The sequence below is a fragment of the Chamaea fasciata genome, unplaced genomic scaffold (genome assembly GCF_029207755.1).
Source record: "Chamaea fasciata isolate MVZ Bird 193981 ecotype frontalis unplaced genomic scaffold, bChaFas1.0.hap1 SCAF_7, whole genome shotgun sequence".
Classification (NCBI taxonomy): domain Eukaryota; kingdom Metazoa; phylum Chordata; class Aves; order Passeriformes; family Sylviidae; genus Chamaea; species Chamaea fasciata.
The window spans coordinates 46,333,845-46,358,598 of NW_027094092.1; the positions used below are offsets into that span (position 1 = coordinate 46,333,845).

Consider the following 24,754-nt stretch of genomic DNA (forward strand, 5'->3'; position numbering starts at 1 on the left):
TTATAAATATCATACACCATATGTAAATGTGCATGTTATGACTTCTTCATTCTTTCCTTGGTCATTTCCACATAAATCTTCACAATGCAGTGTAATGGACATAAACTAATACGTCGACTCTGTCAGGACCTAGATGGCATGACAGCTTCAGAACAAAAAAAAAAAAGAACCCACTTTGCTATGTACATCAATTTCTCTTCTGAAAATGAGTAATAGAATGGACTGCCATCCTTCATGGAACATGTTTATATTAATTCATAAAACCACTATGGCAGGATTTCTTTTTATACCATTAAAGAGAATGCTATTCAATAGTTTTACATTCACCCCATTTTAAACATTTCAATATTTACATAAAGAAAAAAATGCTTTAACTGCAATGCTCATGCAGGAGAAAAGAGGAAAACCCCCACGACTCAACATTACATGCACACAAAGAGCTGGAAGTAAGAACATTAGTGGTGGGACACTCACAGAACTAAGAAAAGCAATTACATAGCACAAAGAGGCAGCACCTTCTGCAGGACTAATACATCCTTTACCGATGCATTGGATAAGACAGATTGGCAGATTTAGCCAAAATTCACAATTTCTTTTCATTTAAAATTCATTAAGAATCTGAGATACCTTACACAATCACAAATTACAAAGCTATCTTATCTTTTACTACAAAGTTGTGCAAAGAGATGAGAGTAGTCAGATAAGGACAGCATCATTCACAAAGCATCTTCTCAGGTCTTTGAAAAAGATTTTCTGGGCTTACTCACTGTCAAACATTTTGGCTTATGTATCTTCTTACTTTTCTCTCCTTCACCAAATTGACCTCCTGTACTACCCCCCAAAAATCTATGGTAAGACAAAGTAATCAATGAAAAAAAAATTCGAATGCTATGAACACAGCTTTATAAGGTAACAGGTTAGAGAAAAAGAACTTTATTTCATGTCCTGATTAAAACACCAGTTATTTTGATTGATCTATATTCTTCATTGTTTCCTATTTAGCTTGTTTTCATAATTTCATTATTTCCAAGTGTACTCTTCCTTTATTTTACAAGCCAAATTTGTACGACAAAAGAAAGTAATAGCTTATTATGAGTCATGACAGTAGTTGCAATACTGTATTCTGGATCAGCATACTTCTTTAGGAACAGCAGTGGTATAATACAACACACTGGCAGTAGGCCATTGTGTTACACAAGACCTGCCTTATATATCTTTATTTGCAGTCCTCTAGAAATGAATACTGCCTCTTTAATTATTAAATGCAAGTGTTAGTTGAGTGCATTCAGGTCTCGTAAGATTACAGCCCTTAGGGTGACTGAATGGGCAAAGAGCACCAGCCTTGCTTTACACACTCTCAAGCTTCAACCACTGATGGACAGAACATGTACGTCTTGTGGCAAAGGAAAAGGTGATTTTAGTCCTTCAGAAATTAATAGAACTTCACAGTGAGCACTACTTACAAACTGAAAAAAGGGAGTAAACCCCATGAAAGTAAGCATCTGATGGATTGCCTTTGGATAGATCAAACCATAAATTAAAACCCAAAGTAAGAAGAAAAAAAAATGTTATATCGATATATATATAAGCCAAAAATTCAAAAAAGCCAAAGGATTTCTGATAACCTTCAAACTGTAAATCAGGTTGACAGAATTTCAAAAGATAAAAAAATTAAATAAGATGCTACACCTCTAAAATCACATTCCTGTTCAACAGAAATTGGAAGTCAAGTCAATAATACAAAATGCCCTTGGCTTCTTTCACTAGAAAAAAAAAAAAGAATTGAGCAATATATAGAACATGAGCTTTTCAGTCCCTGAAATTATATAAACATACTATAGGCAACTAGGAAAACTGCTCCTTACTCAGACAGCTTTAACTTTCATTAATTATTGACACCATACAAAGGACTCCAGTATCTTTTTTGTTCTTTTTGATGGTTCTGCTACTTCTCATGCATATGGTAGAAGCTCCTCTCCCTGAGGATACAGTAGCTTGGAAAGGGAAAACTTGGGCTTGACATAATGGAATCTGTGCTTTAGCTCCATCATTCTTTCAGTTTGCCTTCATTCTTGAGTAGGTTCTTACTAACTTACAGCTTTGCGAAGAACAAGTCGTTTAATGTTAACTGGGATGCACTGTTTAGAGTATAGGTCTGCAGAAGTTCTACTCAATGACACTCAAACCTGTAATAGCAGCCAATCACCTATTCAAATGCTTCAAGAAAGTCAGATTTCAACTTCTGTAGGATACAGATTTCCTGGCACTTCCAGTAACAGGCTTACATATGAGCTAGTGTTTTCAAAAGCCTGCTCTTAGGTCAGTGACTTAACAAGAGAATTTTGCTAATACGCAAAGATTTATTTGCTACGTTTTGTTTGGAACTAATATATTTGATGTGAAATCAGTCTAAAGACTAGGTGTCAAAATTAATTTCTTAAGATCAGATTACAGTAAATTCAGTGACAAAAACAGTACTATGTATAAAGGTATGAGTGAAGGACAATTCAAGAGAAATTAAAAGGAATTAAAACAAAATGGCTGAAAAACAATGCTGATTTTACCCTGTCACCTGAACTACTCTGGCAGCATTGGTGTACATTTTGTATTCAAACAGCATGGAGATTGATCTTACAGCTGGATTAAATTGGCGTCATTGCAATTAACAGAAAGGCTTGAAACAGCAGAATGCTGATTTTCACTGCTCTAATGCCTCCTCCAAATCATTCCAATATGCTTGACCTGCATCATGATACACACTGATATTTAGGCAACGGTTTCCTTCATATGAATTTTCAGGGAATGTTTTATATGTAAGTAGTTAAAGGCTTTCTGCAATAAATTTATTAAACTGTCCAGATAAGAGGAGATTCTGTGGCAGGGACAGTCTTGTTAGGCAAAAGATTTCAGCACTGGAAATAATTTACATCAGTAAATGCTACAAAGCAGCCTTGACCAATAATCTCTTTCACTGAACACCTATAATTCTCTGTAACACTCGTGAGAACAGAGTATTAAATATGTCTGTAGCTTTACATCTTCTGGGATGAATAAAACAGTCTTCTCCGTTGAAACTCCTAATTCCATTCAGTATTTAATGAAAGGCAGCTGAAAGGCCAGATTTCACTGACACTGTTGAAACATAATCTATTCAACCATGGTTTATCAGCTATGAAGATTATCAGAAAAATACAGCACAAACACGCTCATCAGGAATAGAAAGCCAATTTACAGCGAGTAGGTGAACAGGGCTCAGGAACTTGGTCACAGTATGGAGAGGCTGCATGGGGCCAGACAAAGGTATCTGGTTTAGGATGAGGATGAGGAAGATGAGAAGATACAAACAGTTGGAGAGGAGACTCTGTTCTTGAGAGAGAAGATGAGGAAGTATCAGAGGCTAAAAAGCGAAACAAAGAGAATGGTAAGGGGATGCGGAGGGGGGGAGAGGAAAGAAAAAAGATCCAACAGGGTTTAATGGACTCATGGATGCCAAAAACGCAAAGCATTTGTTTCACTATTCCGTAAGATTGAAATGGCTCCTACATAAAATAAGTATCACTTCTGAAATCAACAGCAATAAAAAACACCCCTTTATTTTTATGTGCTCTCCTTTCATATCAAATTAAATTTTAAAAGCAAATAAAATATTTTTCCCTATCTTCCAATGCATAAATTAAAAAATATATTTAAGGGAAAATAAAGGCCAAAATCTAAAACTCAGGTAATATTTTTTCTTCCTTTGATAAACTCAGTGGACTACAACCAAACTGAACAGAAAGTTTTTAAAAAGATTGATCATAATTCATCTTCAGCAAATAGCCAATGAGTCTGTAGAGATTTGCATATTTTCATCTGTCATTGGATATGAAATATGTCTGTCTCCCTGTGAGACTGATTGATTCATCAAAGGTCTTTTTTTTCCCCTCTACATGTATTTCCTTCATGGATACAAACAAATATAACTGCATGCCACTCATGGCAAGCCAACTGAAACAGAGACAAACGTTAAGTAAATTTGACATAGTTATTGATCAGGACATTAGAATCAACAGTGTAGCCTTGTAAGAAATCCACAATACATTCTTTTGATACTTTAAAGGCTGCACAAATCTAAACTTGAATCACTTAATCAATACAGGATTGGTAAGAACTCCATAAAAAGCAAGTTTTCAATCCTTTTTTTTAAAGGTCAGCTCCTGCTTAATTGATACATTTAAAAAGAAGTATTTACACCCATTGCATCTGGATTTTTTTTTAAGGATTCCAACTTTAAATCTGAATTTTAGTTCTCATTTCTTGGTACTTAGATGACTGAATTCAGACTAGACAGGCAAAGGAGATCATCATCATCATAGATGACAAGCAAAGTTATGAAGGGGAAAATTTCCAAAAGTTCACATGTATCCAGACATATAAAAGTATTCACAAATGTAAACAGCGTTACACGAGGTAGTTTAACAAGGAGGGGAGCAAACATTTCTATCCTGAGAGGAATTTCAGCCAGAACTTTCTTGCATTTTAACATTTGTTTACTTATTTGCCAAATTCCTTCTGCATTTCTAAACACTGCAGATCCACTGATTTTGCAGGTGAGCCCTTTCAGCTCTATAAAGGTCTAACATCTTGACAATCTCTTGTTTCTATCATCTACCTGCTGTGAATAATATTTTATTGACAGCCTGCTTAAGCTTTCTCAAACACTGACAAGCTTGACTGCTTTCATTCTTGTATCATTATCTTTTAATTCCTGCAAAAAGTTTATAGAATACTCTGATGAAAAAATCTGGACAAATATTGGATGTGGAGCTTTTTAATATAAATAATGACATAGCCTCAGTAGACAACAAAGTTCTAGTCCTTGCCAGAAATTAAGTACTGGTATTGCAACAAGGTTTCTTCTGCTAAAATTAACAATTAACAAAAACCCCACCAACAAACAAAATCAACTCCAACTCCCAATTAAAAAAAGGAAAACATAAGGGACATCTACCCACTGACCCTCCACAATTACCTTTTATAAGATAAATAATCAAAAATGGATCCCATAATTTTAGTTTTCCATCTTGTTCTCCTTGACAATAGAGTTATGCTCCAGCAATACAGCTGAGATACGAAATAAATATGATATACGATATTCTGAGATACAGAAAAAAGTACTATTTGGACCTGCTAGAAAAATCAGAATGTATGCAGAGATCCTATCTGGATCAGGATATTGGCTGCAGGATTTGAATTTGGGGCAAGCTTCTTGAAAAGCTCACTGCTTTGAATGAGGGTTCATCTTTACTTAAAAGCGTTGAGGAATGTGCAGTCTTTAAAGTGCACCAATTCACTGTGCTCTCAAGTGTGTCAGATATAAAATAGGACACCCTGAAGGTATAACTCAAGAGCTGTACGCCCCACTGGAAAACTAACAAACAAAAAACCACTACTAAGCACAAAAAACCTTTCACAACACTCATCCCCAACAAACACTTTTCTTGAAGGCATAAAACTATCCATAGCTATATCTATCTATCTATCTAAGAAACTTATAATGTTATGTTCTTAAAAATGAAACAATCAGCTAGACTAGAATATAGAATGATCACCATAGCATGATAAAATGTTATCTTATCCCGTTTAATTATACGAATACAAGAAGACAGAAGATTCTATGTTAATTACACCATATCATATTGCTATTCTTTGAAATCAAGTGACCTGATCTTTGCAATCAAAACTGCTTGCACTATAGCAAGCACAGAACACTACTTTAAGTTCAAAATTGAGAGAAAATTCAATACAATTCTCACTTTCAGAAGTTTAATAGCTAAATTGGATTTTTCTCTACTGCACTATTCTGAAATTAGACATACAGTACACATTTCAATGTGTCTTAATTTATGGGTCAAGTGTACTCAAATTCATAGGCTGGCAAATCTTCCCATAAGCTGTTTGAGTCAAATAGTGACTGAACAGAAATACACTCCTGAAAGGTCCCAGGAAAAGCATTCTCAAAACTCAGAAAAAAGAAAACTTTCAATATTTAGAACACAAGTAAGATACAGGCAAAAGTTCTTGGAATTAGCAGCATCATGAAAATTCCTTCAGCAATCTCCACAGAATGCATGGCTCATGTGCTTTTTGATTGCGTAACTTCTAAGGTATATTAGTTTGCATGGGCATAACTGAATATATCAATACAGGGGAATTATATACTGTCAGTATTTACTGACATGTAACAATTTTAGCTCTTATGTGGCATACCTGTGCACCACAATTTTTATATGTATATAAAAATATCACAGTACGTATGATTTACAACAAATAAATTTTGCTTATAACGCCAAAGTACGTTCACAGTAAGCCTAGCCACTCGTAATTATATTTTAACATATATTTGGGATTTTAATTAATTAAAAGCAATGTCTTCTTTTTTTTTGAGATTAAAAGTTCTCTGATTTTTTTTTAATATTTTTTAACAAAAATGTGCAAATACCAAAGAATGAAAAAGAACAGGACTTTGGCAAGTAGGCTAGTTCAGCATACTAATTTTTAGCCCTTGCATAAGGAAACACTGCTAAACTCAGCAAGATCCATACCATAGATATTTAATTTACAGAGAAGGTGGTCAGCAAGCACTTCACAAATTAAAAAGAAGAAAAAAAAAATCTTATATCACACAATGTTTATTTCCACTTACATGACAATAATGAAAATATAACTTCATTTTGCAAAACCAAAAAAAATAACTAATGCAAAATCTAGCTTGTTCATACGCAGTTCTTACCTGTTTCAGGATCACTGAAATCTGGTAATGTAATTGTATTGAGCTGTCGTCTATCAGCAATAGCTCTGTCTAACAAGCTGCTCCCACGTCCAGAATCACTGCAATGAAGTACAGAAATCGTAAGCTATTAAAATACAAAATTTTATACTGATATACAAGTTGCATGCTGCCCTACTCCCACAAAGGTTCCTGCTATAAAAGTTACTGCTATGACCAAATTTAGTACCAAGCACCACTAACCACTCACAGTGCATTAAGCCAGTTCCATTAAAACAGAATTAAGCTGAGAAAATTGAATCCTTATTTACTTCAGCAGTTCTGTTTTCATAATTAATACAACCAAAAAGGGAATAGTGGCTTTTAATTTAATTCATAACCAACATCTCTACAGAAATAATTTATTGTACCTTGAATATTTATATGATAGGGGGTACAGGTTTCACAGAAAGCCGAGAAGGCAGGTATAAGTTTGAAAGTCCACACCTTCTCCAGAGTGAATAGAAAAACTAAAGCCAGAACATCTCATTTTACGTAAAGATGTTACAAAGGGATATTTTGGTTTTGTGTTTTGCTTGGTTTTTTTAATATATCCACATATACATATTAACCACTTAATGTTGAACTTTATTCTAACAGCATAGCAGAAACATTTTGAACACTTCTAATTTCTCAGGAGCCTAAGCAGTAGCAGTGACTTTTACTGATTGCACCTGTGGGCAAATGCACTTAACTTCTACTTTAGCAGTAAATCAGTATCTGCCCCTCAGGCTTGTTGTTGATATGCTTGCCGGAAAACTAACCGCTCCTAGAATTACCATTAAAGATTCAGCAGAAGAATAGGGACTGAAGAACTAAGTGGGGTTTTTTTTCTCCTTAAGATGAGGCAAGCTTTGAGACACATTGTCAGCAAAGTGTAAGGAAGCACATATGGGCATTCCTTGTTTAACATTCTATGGTTTGTACTGTAATTTCATCTTTAGGATTGTTAAACCTGGTACTATTCATTATCGATAAATATTTTCTTTAAAACCTCATTAAAAAAACCAAACCACCCCACAAACTTAAAAGTAATTAAGCTTTAAAGCAGTTGAACTGTTAACCCAACTTAGCAGAGTGCAATATTTCGTCTGATTCTCCCTGAAGAGAAAAAGCTCTGTGAAATTCCTAGTTTGAAGTAAAGCCTGAGAAACTTGAATCTAAACTGCAAGCCTGGAATTCAGCACATCTCTCCATTTGCCTTAATTTTACAACTGCCTCCTTCTGAATTTGGATTGCATGAAAGGCAAGAAGTCTCCCAACAGTTCTTAATAGTTGCAAAAGTCAGTGAAACAATACTCCCTCTTTTCAGAGCTGTTACTAAAATGTAGAAGTAAAATTTTGCATTACCCTGACATTATTGTATTATTTCCTTACAAAATGACATCATTATTGAAATCCTCAGGAAAGAGAAGGGAACTATCTGGGCCACGCACTATCAGTGACAGTGGTTACACCACTGTCACTGGTGTAAATTTTTTGGGCTAATTAGTTCCTCAATCCATGTGCAACCACATGCCAAATGCTGCTGACAAGTAGAGCCAGCCCTACCGTCAATATCTTCTAAGCACAGCACTGGCACTGTGGCTTGTTCCTTTTTTAAATGCAAACCATGAAGTGGAAAAGAATTCAACTATTTTCTAATGCATTTTAAGCAGTAGGCTAAAGGCAAGCATTTAAACCTTCTAAGCCTTGCACCCCAAATAATTTTAAAATTCATATTAATCGTTCATGAGAAACAAAGTTTGCCAATTAAAGACAAATATCTATATTGACTGAACAAAGGTAATTCACAGTATTGTATTTGGCCCTTTTTAAGGTATATCTATGTATTTGTGATTTATTTTTATTATCAAAAGATTATTGAGGACACTGAACCCATGTTCCCACAAAATCTGATTCATTGCAGAAGAAATATTTAATATAAACCACAGCTTATCAAAAAAGTAAATTCTTATCTCATTGGAAAAATGATACACTAAATTAGTTTTCAGTCTAAGTCATAACAGAAAAAGATACTTCAAATAAGCATGAAAGATATTTAAATCTTTGAAAAACAACATTATAAAAAGGTTTAAAATGATTAAAAGAACTTTTATTACTGGCTTAAATAACTTTTTTAAAAAGGCTTCAATTATTTCCAGTGGGAGACATAATTTTCAAATGGTGCTTTGCAACAAAATGAAGGTTGCGTTAAAACTACAAAGGTTGAAAAATTAAAGTTTTCACACCAATCCTACATCATCATTCTTCAATACAAGAGGAGTGCAGCTGAGTGAATAGAACTTCCCATTCACATTTCAGGTCTGTTACCCCTGGAAAAGAGTTGGATGGATCTGGATCACCGTGATAGAATATGTACATACTCAGTCCTTACACTTCACACAGACCCGCCAAAGAAAGACTACAACTCAGTATCCTTATTCACTGCTTGATGTAACTGTGAGTGTGTGATTTGGGAAACCTGTCTCCTTCCATCACGACACTTATCCACAGTTCCTGTTCATTCTATTCTGAATTTGATCTTAATGCACTACCATAACTTCAAGAAAAGACTTAGATAGCAAGATAAAAAAAATCAGATGAAAAGCCGTCCTCACTATTTTCCACTTAGATATTCTTGAAGAAGAATGGTGCCAAGGAGAGTTATCAACGACTGCTGTTTGAAGCTGACATAGCCAAGAGTAAGTTTTCACAGTCACTGCTGATGTCTGAAGGAGGCATTACTTAATGTGTGTTGAACATGGCACAGTAGCTCTTAGCACAAGAACAACAACGCAGTAATGACAAGCTATGATTAGAGCCCTGATATGTGTAAAGGATATAACAGCAGAGATGGAAGGTGAAAAGTTGTGTTGGAGTACATGCAAAGCCAGTCTGAAATTAGGCTTGCACAGAAACTGTAGCTATTCTGCAAAGTGCAGCATTTTGATACTAAACTCTTAACCCTGCCTGCCCACACTCACAACCAGCTAACTAAAATAAAGCACCACCCACTAGGTTAGAAGAGAAATTTTCTCCCTGGCCCCTACTCCTCATTCAGCGACGCTGAATTGAAAAGATTCAGCTCAAACCTTTCTGGTTGCTGACATATTTGCTTTCTGTAACCTGAGTGATGTTCCCTGCTCCACAGTGCAGTGTCAGGGTCTCTCAATATGCTGTGACTGACTCAGGTGCACTCCCAGGCTTTTCCTGCCACAACCTCCAAACTTTGCTGCTCTGAATGCTCACTAGCTCCCTAAGCAGAGAAGCAGTTTTCCCTTTTCTGCCATTAGGACAACACTCTCAGTCTTCTTAAAGAGAATGCATGTGTTTACATGACTGGAATTAAAGTATAGCAAAAACTGGATGTCATTTGCACAGGTGTCTGATGCCACCTGGTACAAAGCTCTTCTGCTGTAGCATCTCTCCTCTAGAAGCTGTCAACTCTTCAAACAACCAGATAGCAGGAAATTCTGCTTGTATCCTTCTCCAGGTATTTGATAAACATGTTGAATAGTATCAGCATGGTTATGTAGCCTTCTCGTTCGTTTCATAGCTTATACAAATATATATGGCAAAGGATCTTCACAAAAGCATTTTGAAAACCCAAACAGGATTATAACAACTTATATTTATATATTTGTTAATGCCTTTGAAGAACGTAAATAGATTCATAAGCAAGACCTCCCTTTAAAAAACAGCCATGCTGACTATGCAAGCACATCATTTCCATTCATCTGATTGATCCCTGATGCTTCTGTGCTCTAATTAATGTCTTTTACTCTTTCATAGTATTTAGTGAAAGCCCTTGAACTAAATTCCTACTACAGCAATCTCTCCACTAGCCAATATAAAAGACTAAAACCTCGATAAGGAAACAAAACAAGACCACACCAGTACATTGACAACTGGGTAACTCGTTGGAGTTACTCAATCTGTGTAACCAGTCTTTATCATTGCAGAATTTAGTAGCTTTGGCCTACCTTACTTCATAGAACCATGGGTAGTTCCACATGACCATCAGCTGGTGTCTTTGAACGTCAGCCTCCCAATTTCCAGAGGATTAGTTTGTTTATACGAAATACTAAAGTAAAGGCAGGACTGCTGACCTAATATTGCCCTAAAAAGCTACTGAGCAAGGTAGTGAGCAGCCCAGCACCCTACAACATCTTACCTTGGGTTAGTTAGATTGTAGCATGATTTCCAGATCTGGAGCATGTGTTTACAGGTAAGGAGTGCTTCATCTGGGCCTCTGCACAAGGACTCCAATTTGACTTTTGTAAACAGTAATCTAGTGGAAAGGAAAAAGAAGTTAAAAGAGATTCCAATTTAAGACAAACATTTTTAAAGACAGCATTGCACCAAACTGGAGAACTTTAAACAGAGTAATAATTTAAATTTAATGAAATAATTGCAAAAAATATCTAATGCCATCAAAGTAACAGTGCTTTTTACAAGATGCCTTTTTCAACAAGACAGAAGCAATAGTTGACAGGATTTTTTTAATTAAAAAAAAAATTATAAGACAATGTAGCTTATTGAAAGTAGCAGTACCATAGGATTCCACAGGCAGCATCAAGTTGTAGATCCTCCACCAAGATTAACTTAGACAGCTTTCTAGTTATTTAAAGAATATAAATACAGTGTGACAATAAAGGAGCTAGTCCATTGGTAGGCACATTTATAGGAGTGACAGCACCTAGGAACAGATAATACACTAGAAAAATAATAATTTAAAAGCAATTTTTAGTAAAATCACAGATTAAAGAGCACAAAGCGGGAGGAGAGCATGCATATATAACTGTTAGCCTACTTTCTGTTTTAAAACCCAGGTGTACTTTGGCATTTTATTCCACTGCAACCTTAATCATACTAAGTGAAAACTTTATGATTGCTCATATGGTTTGCGTGGGAAGACTGAGAAGAGTGTAGAGGGCGGGTATGTGTGAAAGCTCAGAAGTTTCTTATCCCAAATACAAACTTGGAGGCTGCTAATAGTAACTGAAAAGTGCAGAGAGTTTTCTCAAGAATAAGAAATTACATCAAGTTACAGTGGTTAAATCTTCAGCATTGCACTGAACATCCTTGGCAGAAACTACCCAGCATGTAAATCTAAAAATGAATCACACAACCTGAAGTGTACAACATGTGCACTGTGGGACTGAGGAAGAAACCAAAGGCAATTTGCTGTGTTAGTTTAAGAAAATGAGCATCTGCCAGGTACATAAGGCCATACGAAGTCTCACTTGATATCTTGATAAGAATGTAGAGTAGAGAAATCACTCTGTAATGTAGAGCAGTTATACGAGTTTAGCTTTCTTCCTATCAGTAAATTTGATTTGAGTATACAGGGAACTATATGGATAACTTAAAGATGTATTTCATTTGGCAGACCTGTCCTCTCTAGATACTTGTTTAACAGTGACTATATCACTGATAGAAAAACATGTCCAGATCTGTCCATCATTTTATTGAAGAGAGAAGGAAATAACAACAAATAACATTCTCCTTCCTTCACACTCCCCTCATCTAGTCTACCCTTAACACCTGCACACACATGCCTCACCCAAACAGCAAGATATAGGCATCAAAACCTGACACCAAAATCACAGGAATCTATCTCATGCAATCCCTTTCCTGCTTCTCTCTGTGTAAGACAGTACATTTGGCTCTTTGAAGTGCCTGCAGAAGTTCAATTTATTAAAATTCGTGACCATAAAGCACTTTACAAAAGTTATGGAACATAATCAATTCAGAGGCACTGAATCTGCAAGTCATTCTAGAGTGAATAATCATAATATATACCTTATTATGTACAGTTTACAGATAGACTGAATTTCCATTAACAGTATTCAAGCATTTAGGAGCTTTAGGGGTTTTATAGCAGAGGGAAAGGAACAGGGTCAGCAAAATTCTACGATTCAGCAAGCAAAATTTAAAAGGAAAAATGAAGCAGGAGATAGAAAGGGAGGGTATTTGGTTATTAAGAAACTACTTAAAAACACATGTACAACATAACAGGAGTCTGCAACAAAAATGTTGGAACCTGGGCCGGGATGTAGGATTCAACATCAATACAGCAGAAGAGAAATATGCTTGTAAGAATGAGAGCAACACATCAGTGTGGTGCTTTTGGATGCACTTACTACATGTTACAACATCATTCCTGTTTCTTGTGCATTATGGCAGTTAACAGGACTGAGTGCTCACACATTTTCCAAAATACAAACAACAAACAAAGTATATGATGGGAAAATATTCATTATTCTAATAAAGAAATGCTAGGAAATTGTATCTAATAAATAAAGTACACTGGCGTGAGATTATCCAAACTAAAGCAAAAATAATCTTGTGAGTAAAAAGGTTGTATTTATAAAGCCACACAGAGCTGTTTCCCTGGATCCAAGAAATATTTGGACTATAAATCTTAAAAGAACTAAGACACCTCAGAAAACCAAAATGTGATGTTAATAATAAAATGAAAACCTGCCAACTACAGATACTTGATAAATGGGTGAAGGAAGGGAAGAGGAAGGAGGCAACAGAAAGGAGGAGCACCATTGTGACAAATAGGTCTCCCATATTACCTTAATTTTATCAAGTTCCCATGAAACATGGCTGGAGGTATAAGCAGCTCAGGGACAAGTATTACCAGGAAGGTTTTAGAAACCAAGAAGTAGGTGATCTGAAAAAATATTTTCTGAAAGCTCAACTTCCAGCATCCAGCTCTTCTGGAATACAGAGCCTGCATTACAGACACAGAGAATTTTAAACCTTACAAGAAGTTTTGATACACTACTAAAATGATGAAGGATAAAAACTACCAAGTGATAGGATGATGAAAATTAAGCCGTATATTTTATGAACATCATAAATTATCTGTTTGTGTCTGTTTGACAGTCAGAAGTTTAAATTACTAGCACATGGTGCCAGAGTAACCTTGACATGGTGGAACAGCACTCTATTAAGAATAGAAGTACTGAGGAAAAGACAATATTCAGAAAAGAAATGAAGAGTAGAACAATGTGTGTCAGAGATGTGGAATAAATACAACAGATAAGAGCAGAAATCTCTTTGGGTCAAATCCTTCGGGGGAAGGGAAGTAGGTAAAACAGGTTCTTTCAAAGACAGACTAATAGGGCATTAGTTCGAGCATCAGTGTTTTCTATGGATGCAGATCTTTACATTGCTAAAAATAAAGTGAATTGTATCATCTTAGGAGACTAATTACCCAGACACAAAATGAAGAGCAAATCAAACTCCTAAGCGGAAAGACTTACTTATTCTTGCATCTAATAGCTGATAAATTTATGAAATAGCTACTGAAGCAGCAAATGACTCCATTACTTGAAGACTGTTCTCACTAACTAATGAGGACATTATAAAACAACTGCTCATAACCTAATCCATATATTACTGGATTTTTATTTAAATAAAGAATGAAAAATTCCAAATGGGTTTATAACTAGGTCTCTGAATGTCAGTGACAAATAACTTGGTAGCAAAGGCTAGCAAAGACATCCAAGAGGCAGCAGAAGGCTGGTGTTTAGCACAAGGATACTCAGACATTTAAGGATCTGTGTCTCAAGTTGAATGGGTAAAACTCCACGTGTGACAAGCCAGTCGTTGATAAGACTGTGCAAGTAAGACATCTGAAATGTGCAGAGATCCTATCAAGAACAGCAGGGGACAGGCAGGGGACAAAACAGCAACACAAAAAGCTGCACCTTATGTACATTAGTAAAAAGCAAAGCTAAACTACACCTGAACAGATTATTATACACTTAAATTACAGTCTTTTAAGGCTTTTTTTGTATCAAAGTAGGAAAAAAGAGAAAATGTGTTTGTAAACAGGGATGAAAATTAAGAATATTCAGGAATGAACCCCCAGTCTTCACCATAATCTTTATCTACGTTGTCTGAGACATGTCTGAGACATGAAAACTATGACAAATGGAGAACAGGAACACTTTTAGAATGACTAAAGTTAAGGCAGTCAATTATTATCCATTTCTCAGAATTATGGTAACAGTGACACATCCGATTGTCCTTTCTAAAGTAAAAACTTGAAAGAAAATGTCACTTCTGGAACGACTGGGGAACAGCATCTATATTGCCAATGATTTTCTCAGGATGGAAGGAGCATTAGATAACACCATTAATGAATAAATGGGTTACTGTTCAAATTTAATAAAGAGACTGCACCAAACAACCTGTGTAACCATTATTCCAAACCAGAGCTGCCTAACAGCTGGGCTCATCAAGGTAAGACAGCTGTGAAGAGGCCAGATGCAATTCAGGCACTACTTGTTGGAACAGAAGGAGAAAGACACAGTAGCATTGTACAATATCCCAGTGAGACCACACCTGGAACCTTACATGCAATTCTCTTTGTAACAGCTAAAAAACCCACACACTTGAGGAATTTCAAATTGGAGCAGCTGCACAGAAAGGCTGTAAGGGTAATCCATTCACTGGAAACTACAAAATACAAAAAATACTTCATTTAGTCAGTCTAGCAGAAAAAAAAGAGCCAAGAAAAGGTACAGATTCTTTCTATAAATAGGGATGATGACAAGCAGCAGGAAGGGAAAAGAACAATTTATCTAGAGGAAATTGTTTCCACAAAAACAAGTATATCTAAAGGCTGTTCAGACTATTAAAACACTAAGGGTGGGAATTAGGTCTCTTAAATTATAATTAGTTGTAGAAAAGACTGCTTCCTCACAGTTTGTTTTGAATAGACCATAGAAGAGGTGGTGCACATAATCTAACTTGTTAAAATACAACTGGTAAGTTCATGAAAAGTATTACAGATAGGACAACTATATTATAGGGCCTTGTGCCATCCAAGGTTCTTGCTACTGCTTTATTTCCTAATCAGTACAAACTAATCTATTAATCCATGATCTGAAGCTCTCTTTACCAGCCAACCAATGTAATTTGTAGCAAAGAACTTATGAATCTCCAAAATACAATTGTTGTCCCAATTCTCATCCAGCCTGTTTCAGTTTTTGAAGATGCTACAACCACCAATTTTCTTCCATAGCAACTCTCTTATAATGTCAGGAGATCAAGAAGAGTTAATTTGTCCAATACTGGCTTAAGCTATTGAAGGTATTTCTAATCTGTTGAATGAAGCAAAAATTTGAAGTATGGAAGACTGAGCCCTGCTATGTGACAGGTAACACTACTAATACTGAGAACTCTTAGTTCTTTCACTGAACAGGTATTGCTCTCCTCCAGCATCATTTTAAAACCAGCTGTTTTGCTTTTGGGACCAAGTCAGCAATTTCCACAACTGTTGTTGCTCCACAAGTTGTTGTGCATTGTAAGAGCACAATGGCTTGGATCAGCCGTAGTTGGATTATCTGTATTTCATGGATGAGACCTGCCTTACATTCCGTGATCATTCCTTCAAATCAAGCAACATGACACACGCTCATGCTTCCTCCAGACCTGCCTGCTACAGCACTGTCACTCAATGCAGCAGCAATCAGGAATCTCCCTAAAGTAGACTCAGACTAAGCAACATCCTACAGGAAACTAATAATTCCTCTAGACTTCTTCTAAAGGGTCCATATCCCCGTATCCTGATCAACACTGATCAGAATGTTCTATTTTCAGTTAGTGTTGGAAGCAAATTTCATCGTTATTCTCTTATTATACAGATTATTTACATTGTTCAGAGCTTGAAGAAAATAAAGAAGAGCTGTACATAACACTTAAAAGAAAATTGAAAATTATACTGCATTGAAAATTATAGTGTAAAGCACCAAAAGCCTTGCTGAGAACCCTAAGAACCACCCTAGGAAAATAAAATTTAAAAGGATTCATCAAATCTGCTTGCTTAGAATACAGGATTAAAAACGCAACTACTTTGGTTTATGTTTAACCTACTTGGAATAAACTTACTAAGTTTTAAGAGAACCTTTATAAATTATTTAAGAGTTTGCTAAGAGTAACTTCAGCTAACAGTATTTTTTACATGACAATCAATTATTAAAAATGTTAGAAAATAATTAATATACTGGGAGTCCCATAAATATGGGTACAAGCAACGAACAAGCCACACAAAGTATCAAAAAACAGCCTGATCTCCCAGAAAACCACATCAATTTCTCCAATAGCTTAAGTAGAATAATAAACTTTATATATAATCAATTCTGATACACAGCCTGTTTCTTTTGAGAGCATAAAAGAAAGGTGATAAATACCAGTTCTGTGTGGAGTTATATAATATTTCATTTTTCACTTTTAAGTGCTTATTTGAGGTATCCCACAACTTCAAATCCTCAAATGCTAGAAGAATTCAAAAGAAGTTGTTCTGGTTTTAAAAACAAGTACTATTCTAATAAAAACCAAAGAACCCCCCCAAAAAACTATCAATGAAACAACAGCCCCCAGCCCCCCAAAACCATCACCAAGTCTATATGACTTGTAAAATCTTAGACTAACTAGCTTGACAATAATTCTGCACTAAAAAAAAAAAAAAAAAAAAACAAAAAAAAACAAAAAAAGGATGCTGCAGAAAGTAATGCTAAAGATACTGAACCCTGGAAATAAACTCTACTTTAACAATGTAGACTTCTTTTCAGAGGATCTGAATTTAAAGGAAAAAATAAATATGGTGATGTAGAGCTTACATTCACATGCATCCTTCATACAGTTTTATGATATTTCTGTAACAAATTGTGATAGTGTCAACTGCTTGTGCAAATTAAAGCAGGTTAACTATGAGATCCTGCAGAATAATTGAAGTGGGAAAGCAGTACACAGAATACACAAATGTTATTCAAAACTGATTATTTGCAAGAATCTAATCTATTGACCTTTCTAGATAAAGTGTTAGCAAGTTGCTCCTTGCACTCAACAATTACACGCATAGGAAAACTTCTGATGATTGACAGGAAACATGAGAAATCAGGGAGTAGGTGGGAAGCCAAACCTTGGCATGGCCAGTTTTCTCTATGCCAGTACATGCTGTGAGCAAGTGCCCGTCCAAAACTCTTGTAATTATTCATAAAGAGTTTAGAAGAAAAAGGCTAAAATTACAAAAAAATCCTGAAGTTCCCAGTGTTTATCTCATTCACAATCCAGATTTTGACAATAGGTTAGTCTGCAAGTTGGTAGCTTCTTTCAGAAGGAGAAGGTAGGGCTGACTGCCTTAAAATCCTTCCCTTGAGAATTTCAATTGAGTCCAACAGGATTCTAATTTACATGTAACATACCTCCCTATTGAAAAGATCCTTACAAAACACAGTAGGAAACTTCATCTAGAAATCGTTCAGCACCACGGCTTAATAGCTATCAGGCCAAACTTCTTTTTAAAAATGAAATGCATAGCAATTGGAACAAATACAGCCTTTGCAATCCATATGTGAAATACATAAAAATAACTAACCAAGAGGCAAATAAGAATGCCAGCAAACAGGTAGTTGAATCAAAGTCCCCAGTGAAGCAATTATGCTCAAAATAATTAACACAACCCTTTCCAAGAGATGTGATGCAGGTGCTTCTCTGTATAATGATGTAATAAACGTTATTGAAATATTTTGTGCAGTTCTGGCTCACAGGTGATGAAAACTGGCTACAGTGCAAGGAATAATTGAAAGGCTGGAGAGCATGCCCTTACTGCCAGCAAGTACCATGATGTTCTTATCAGAAAGGACTTTGGGAGGTGGTCTTATTACAGAAGCTACCATCAAGAGCATAAAGTCGCCAGGATTACAGAAGGCTTAGCAAATTATGATATAAAAAGCAATGGCTGGAAAGATACCAATAAGGGATCAATTTAAATTAAAAACAAAAATGCAGTCTTAATGAAGAGTGTAACTCCAACACTGAAACTAGCTACCACATGCTACAATGGTTTCTCCAGGTTTTGATGTGTTCTTATCAAGATTGGAAGGTCTCTGGAAGGTTTGCTTTAGCTAAACCTATATTAATACAAAAAGGAAAGTAAATTTAGGAACTTCTAATAAATTGACAGTCAGGGGGGTTAAGATTTGATCCTCCTGGCCTCAAACTATTAATTCAAGCATCCAGTTTTGACAGCTGTCCTTTAACACTTTCTGCAGAAAGCTTACAGCTATCTTCACATTACTCAACTCCCAAATACCCGCCTCATCACTAAAACACAAAATTACACAATTGTAAAAAATTAACCTACAGGGAGAATGACAACATGGAACTAGACAGACTATGGAAGACTTCATAAAACATATAGTTTTATAAAGGCTGTATTTACACATTCAGTGATCTTAGATGCAACCATGATAATCAAAGTACAGAAAGAAATTTATAGAGGTGTCTGCTGCAATTGCAAAGTGAACTGCTGCACAGTCAGTCTACCCCATTTTGAGTATTCAAGAAGAGTTCCATTATCAGGAAAGATATAAAGAGCTCACTATAAAACATGAAAAATCATCATTTGTAAGTACCTTGAAAACATGAAATGCCCAACACCGGCAACAGGAGGTCAAGCAAACAAATCTAGTTTTTGTAAAAACTCCAGGAAAGCATTCAACTTAATAAAAAATAAATGTCCTAAACTGTTTCTCAATCAATCACCAAACCTTCTCCAACACTGGCCACACAGATCCCAAGTACTGGGAAGCCCATATACACACAGAAACCTGGATGAAGTAAAAATAGGCTGTTCAGATGGCTATTTGAAGCATGAATCTCAAAAAAGCAAAAGCAACAAAACCAACCCCAAAACAACACAATTTTGTGAAAACCATGGATCAGTATATTTGGTATCCATTGGATGGCCTTCCTTGCGCCCTATTATTCCCCATATATTTCTTTTCAAAGCAGTCAGACCTGTGATTTTCAGTGCAGTGTATGTATACTGTATTCCATATTAGTAACTCAGTGTCCTTAAAAAAATGTAGATCTCTAAACTATAATGAAGATAGTTTCTGACTAAAGCCAGAACAAATTAGTTATACTTGAAAACTTTTTGTTTGCCTGCCTTGAATTCCCTGCAGCAGCCAGCTCATGACCCAAACTGGGACTCTTTCAATCAAGTTTCAAAGAATCTACAGCCTAGCAAACATAATTCAGGGATAAGACCCTGAGGCCAATGACCAATCTGTTATGTAAAGTAACATCTACCTATCAACAAGGTCTTTTTAAATGGACCATTCAGTAAAAGCATATAACAACAACCAAAGGGGAAGAGGGATGGGGAAGTGAGGTAGAAGAGCCCAGGAAAAAAAAAACCCACAAGCAAACAATACTGTGTTTAATGATTTACAGAAAAATCATTCCTGAGAACTAATTCATTTAACTCCCAATATAAACAGGATCAACATGGAATAGATTCAAAAATTCTCATTGTCAAATATTGACAAGAATGCGTACACAAACCTGAAAGACATTATTTTGGCAAGCATAGCACACCACTACGTCTCGTGCAAACTTATATTATCATCCTTTCCTCAAGTAATTCCCAGTGCCCTATTTATCAAGGAAAAAAACCCACAAAAGGTCAAGTTTTACCAGCACCACAGACTGCAGTGCATCTACAACTGGCCTTGGGAAAGTAGAATAGGGTACTGTTTCCTTCAGTTGATGAGTATCTTCCTGTCCCACAAAACACCAGTGTATATGTATCATCCTACACTGCCGGTACCAACCTGTTAGTTTTTTATTCCCACCTGGACATCTCCAAGAAGGAATCAAGTTTGTTACTGAACTGAGAGGAATGTTAAAAGTCCCTGTGATTCTGGGAAACCTAACGTAGCTCAAAAAAGCCCTTGAGGGTCAGGAAGGAAAAGATTTAATAGTTTTCAGACGAATGACACATTGGCCTGATGCTTCTGTGAAATATACTTGGAAGAAAAAAAAATTTCATCACACTTCAAGAAATGTAAATGTTTAAACTGTGAACTAAGTCTTCAGTTGTCTTCAAACCTGTTACCATATGCCTTTCCTTTTTGAGTGTACTTAACATTAAAATAACATGGTTGCACTCCTCAAATAACCCATCTGCCGCTCCCTACTTCTGCTACTTTATAAGCTTGTCAGCTGCTATCCATTGCAGTTCCAATTCTCAGCATAAAATTAGCAATTTACTATTTATTTTGTCTAATTACACTAATTGTAGGCATTATATTCATCTTTAAGTGCCCCAGCATTTGAAATAATAAGGGAATGCCAAACAGTTAAGAAAACAGTATCCCAAGTACTTTGCTAAGAAACCTGACTGTCTCCCTTGACTAAGAAACCATTTTCGACTAATCATGAATTCAAAACAGAGAGAAGTGTTGTTTCAAGATTTCACATCATTCAATACACTACTAAAATATAAATTCCTTGTGACAGGCAGATAAAAAAAAGGAGGGAATATTGTAAATAAGGCTGCTCAGGTAATTGCATGGGTATGATATATATCGTACGAAGTATACAAGCCCAACATGAACCAATGCAACGCAACCACCATTATCTTGCATCACCCTGAACACACCCTCAGACTGTAATGCACACCTCTGGGACTGCTTACACATTCAGAGTGGGAAATCACTGGATTAATAGAAATAAAACTCAAGGAAACCCAAGCAACTGACACCTGAAGCCCCCTTCATGACTAAGTACTTTAGCAATTTAGGATTATCATGGCTCCTTCCTTCCTAGTCTCTTTGCATTCAGGGCAGCATGTCCCTGCTTCTGTGTCAGGACGAGAAAGGGATCACCTCACAGCTTCCCACATAGTTTGATGTTTAGGACTCTGAGCTGCATCATTTGTGGGATAAAATCCTGTCAAGCTGGAGAAGAACTGAACTTCACAATTCTACTACTGGGACAAGCTCTCTAATAAAAGGAGAAAAATCTTAACTTTCAATGAATTCAAACAGTAGCACCTGATTTGGATTACCTATTCAGGTTTATTAGTGCTGGCACCTTATTCCACCCCTCTCAGTATTGATACTGAGGAGAGTATTCATGATCTTTTCAGTATCTTAATCGGTTCAGTAATTTTTTGTCTAGAGATCTTTTTGTCCCTAGATTAAATCATGCTCAAGATTGCAGGAGGCTTCAAAGATTAGCCAGTATTTAAAAGGAGATTGATTGTATTCACACAGCTGATTTCTTTATAAGTGGAATGGCTGCAACCTAGCAATTTAAGCCTACAAAATTTTTGAAAAGATAGTGCTGTAAATATTCAGCAAATAATTTTCATTTATTATCTCTGAAAAAAACATTACTACATGTCTATTTCACTTTTACAGGTTTCTTAGATTTTTGCCAATAGTTTTCCCAATACCTATTCAGATCTCAGAGCAAACTGCACATTTATGCTGTCAATATAATGAATACAGGAGGAACAATCAACTCTCTATTCAAGAAAAAGCCATACCTTGCTGCTAACAGCCCAGGGTGTTTGCTCACTCCTTCCACTCCTTTAGATAATGATGGGACAGAATTCTTTGGCTCTGAGGAATTTCTACTTATTGATCTAAGATGCCTAGGGCAAAATTATGATTTGAATGGCCAACTCTCTAGCTTTATAGTGTAGGAAGGTAAATATTAATTGCAGATCCAAAGATATGCTTGCTGTACCCTTCAAACATTGAACATGAACTCCAGGAATGCACCAGGTTTTCAAATGTCAAAAACTGACAGGTGTCATATTTACTAATTGATTACAACAGACAAGTGCTGGAGTGTAGCCACTTCTCTGCATGATTCATGGTGTATCCTATGAGTTCCTTGCAACCTCTGGAATTTTAAAAAGATGCAGTATTAAACTTGTGAAAATGTAGATTTTTTAAAAAAATACAGCTCTGAAAAGAACAAGAACAGCACTGAGTGCAGCAGTGCAATTACAGCATATAGAGGTATGCAGATAGGAATAATGCACAGGAAATAAAAAAATAAGGAATAACATAAATCACAAGCACTATGCTTTAATCATTCCAAGTATAGGGATTTATTACGCTGCAAAGCCATCATAGTATCAATTTGTATAAAGCTGGGGTAAAGGATGCTAACAGAAATACAGAGAATACCAAGAGAACTCTTGTAGTATTGAGCTTCCTGGAATGCAGGCATAACTGAAAGATAAAGCATAAAGATGTCTGAAGTGTTTACAAAACCCAATAAAGTACTACAGGGGAATAATGAAATGTTTCAGTGCATCTGAAAACTAGCAAGCCGTAGACGAACACAAGAGGATCTCTTTCCAATCTACTAGGAAATACCCTGAGATTATACTGTTTATAGAAGTTGCAAAACAAGAACATGGATTCAGCAATACACAAAGCAGTTGTGTTTTTTATTTTATATATATACGCACATACACATTGTCAACCATTTCAAGAGCACCACATATAGTTTTCAAAAGCTGATAAATCCTTGCAAAAATAACCCAGTTACATGATAGAATCAACTCAAATTTATATTATTGACCAGATGTGCCTGTCTGGCTGTCAGTATCAATTGCAGAAAGCAGACAAGAAATCTCAGTCATATTTTCGATTTCTCTGGGAACTTGACAGCACTAAAAATGAGACTCTGGAAGACTTTCTAGAGATGCATTTAACAGTTTCACCTCGGATTCTTCAGCATCTGATGGTGATTCCTACTGCCAGGACATTCCTCTGAAATTCCCTGATCTGTACCAGTGTACTGTAACGCAGTACACTGTATCACCACTGAATCTGTATTATACGACAGGACCAACAATTTAGAACCACTATTATGACCTATATGATTAATATATATACATACATTAATACCAAGATCAGTACTGAAATGAACTCGGACAACATGTTTAACCAGAGTTGCAGTATAAACTACTCTGGAAAAGCCAAGAATCACATTTGAAAAACCCATAAATACCTTCTGAATGCTCACAAGAGTATTTTAAAACATTTTACTGAATGAACCCTTGTTCTCTCATTACAACAGAGATTAATATAAGAGGGAGTTCTCTTACAACAATAGGGAGTTCTGAAATTACAGTTTCAGAAATACTTCTGGACTATTACTACTCTGAGACACATAGCAGTTGCAGCAACGTTATTGACAATGCTTCTAACGGGCACAAGATGAAACGAGAATAGACAGCAGATGACAGACAAAGCCACAAAGATGTAAAATTAGGAAGGTATAAAATTAGGGTATAAAATTAGGAAGCTGAAACTTCAATTGCCTCTCAAACCTTGACTTACTGACAAGTCCCTCGGTCTTGAGGAAAATACAAACAGATTTGAAAGAGAAACTGCTACATAACTCTGAAATTTTGAAACATGTATAGAAGCCCCTAATAAGAACTGAGACAAGTCATAGGTGTGTAGATAAACTAGGAAGTGAGATACAGCAAAAGGCAACAAAAGCCATTGCACAGAACTGGCTGCAAGCCACAGAAGTTCTGACAACAATGTCAGTGATTTCAACAGAGGTCCTGGTCAGATTCGTGAGGAAAAAGACAACAACACCTTAGAGACACAGTCAAATGGAGACATGAAATGTTAAGGAACAGGAAGGAAAACCACTATAGTTTCTATTTTCAAACAAATAATACTTAAAGAAATCATGTTTTTCTGGTAGGCTGGTATAATAACAATTTATGATATAGGCCAGTCATTTAGAAGTTAAGAATGAAGTAATTAAAAAAACTGTCCAAATAAGCATGTAGGATTTGCGTAATATTATGGATTACAACCTTAGTGACAGATGGTAAAGCATCAAAGTGGAGGACTGGAAGTTAATGGAAGCTGTCCCTGAGATACTTTCCTATAAAGAATTTTTTTAGATTTTCGTAAGAAAATAAATTTTAAAAAAACCAATTGACTAAAAACAAAAACACACACACACAAAAAAACCCAAACCCCTTACAAAAGTACAAAATCCAAATGTATGTTAAGATGTACTTAACATGAAAAATAAACAGAAAGAATGATTTCTTTCTTAAACAAGAGAACATTTAGCAAACATGCTTCTTCCCTGTTC

At 35.8% G+C, this 24,754-nt stretch overlaps 1 protein-coding gene across 2 annotated transcripts in view; it reads right to left on the reverse strand.

The window, feature by feature from the left end:
• Positions 1-24,754, reverse strand: part of TTC7B (tetratricopeptide repeat domain 7B) — a 124,190-nt gene that overhangs the window by 33,604 nt on the left and 65,832 nt on the right. The window contains exons 16-19 of one of the 2 annotated variants that reach the window (XM_066188654.1): positions 10,965-11,081; positions 6,773-6,870; positions 3,233-3,397; positions 1,464-1,514 (exon numbers count right to left, since the gene is read on the reverse strand). In XM_066188654.1, the coding sequence (XP_066044751.1) occupies positions 1,464-1,514; positions 3,233-3,397; positions 6,773-6,870; positions 10,965-11,081 (431 nt within the window). The remainder of the gene's footprint in view (positions 1-1,463; positions 1,515-3,232; positions 3,398-6,772; positions 6,871-10,964; positions 11,082-24,754) is intronic. The other variant, XM_066188652.1, reaches the window with a different exon arrangement.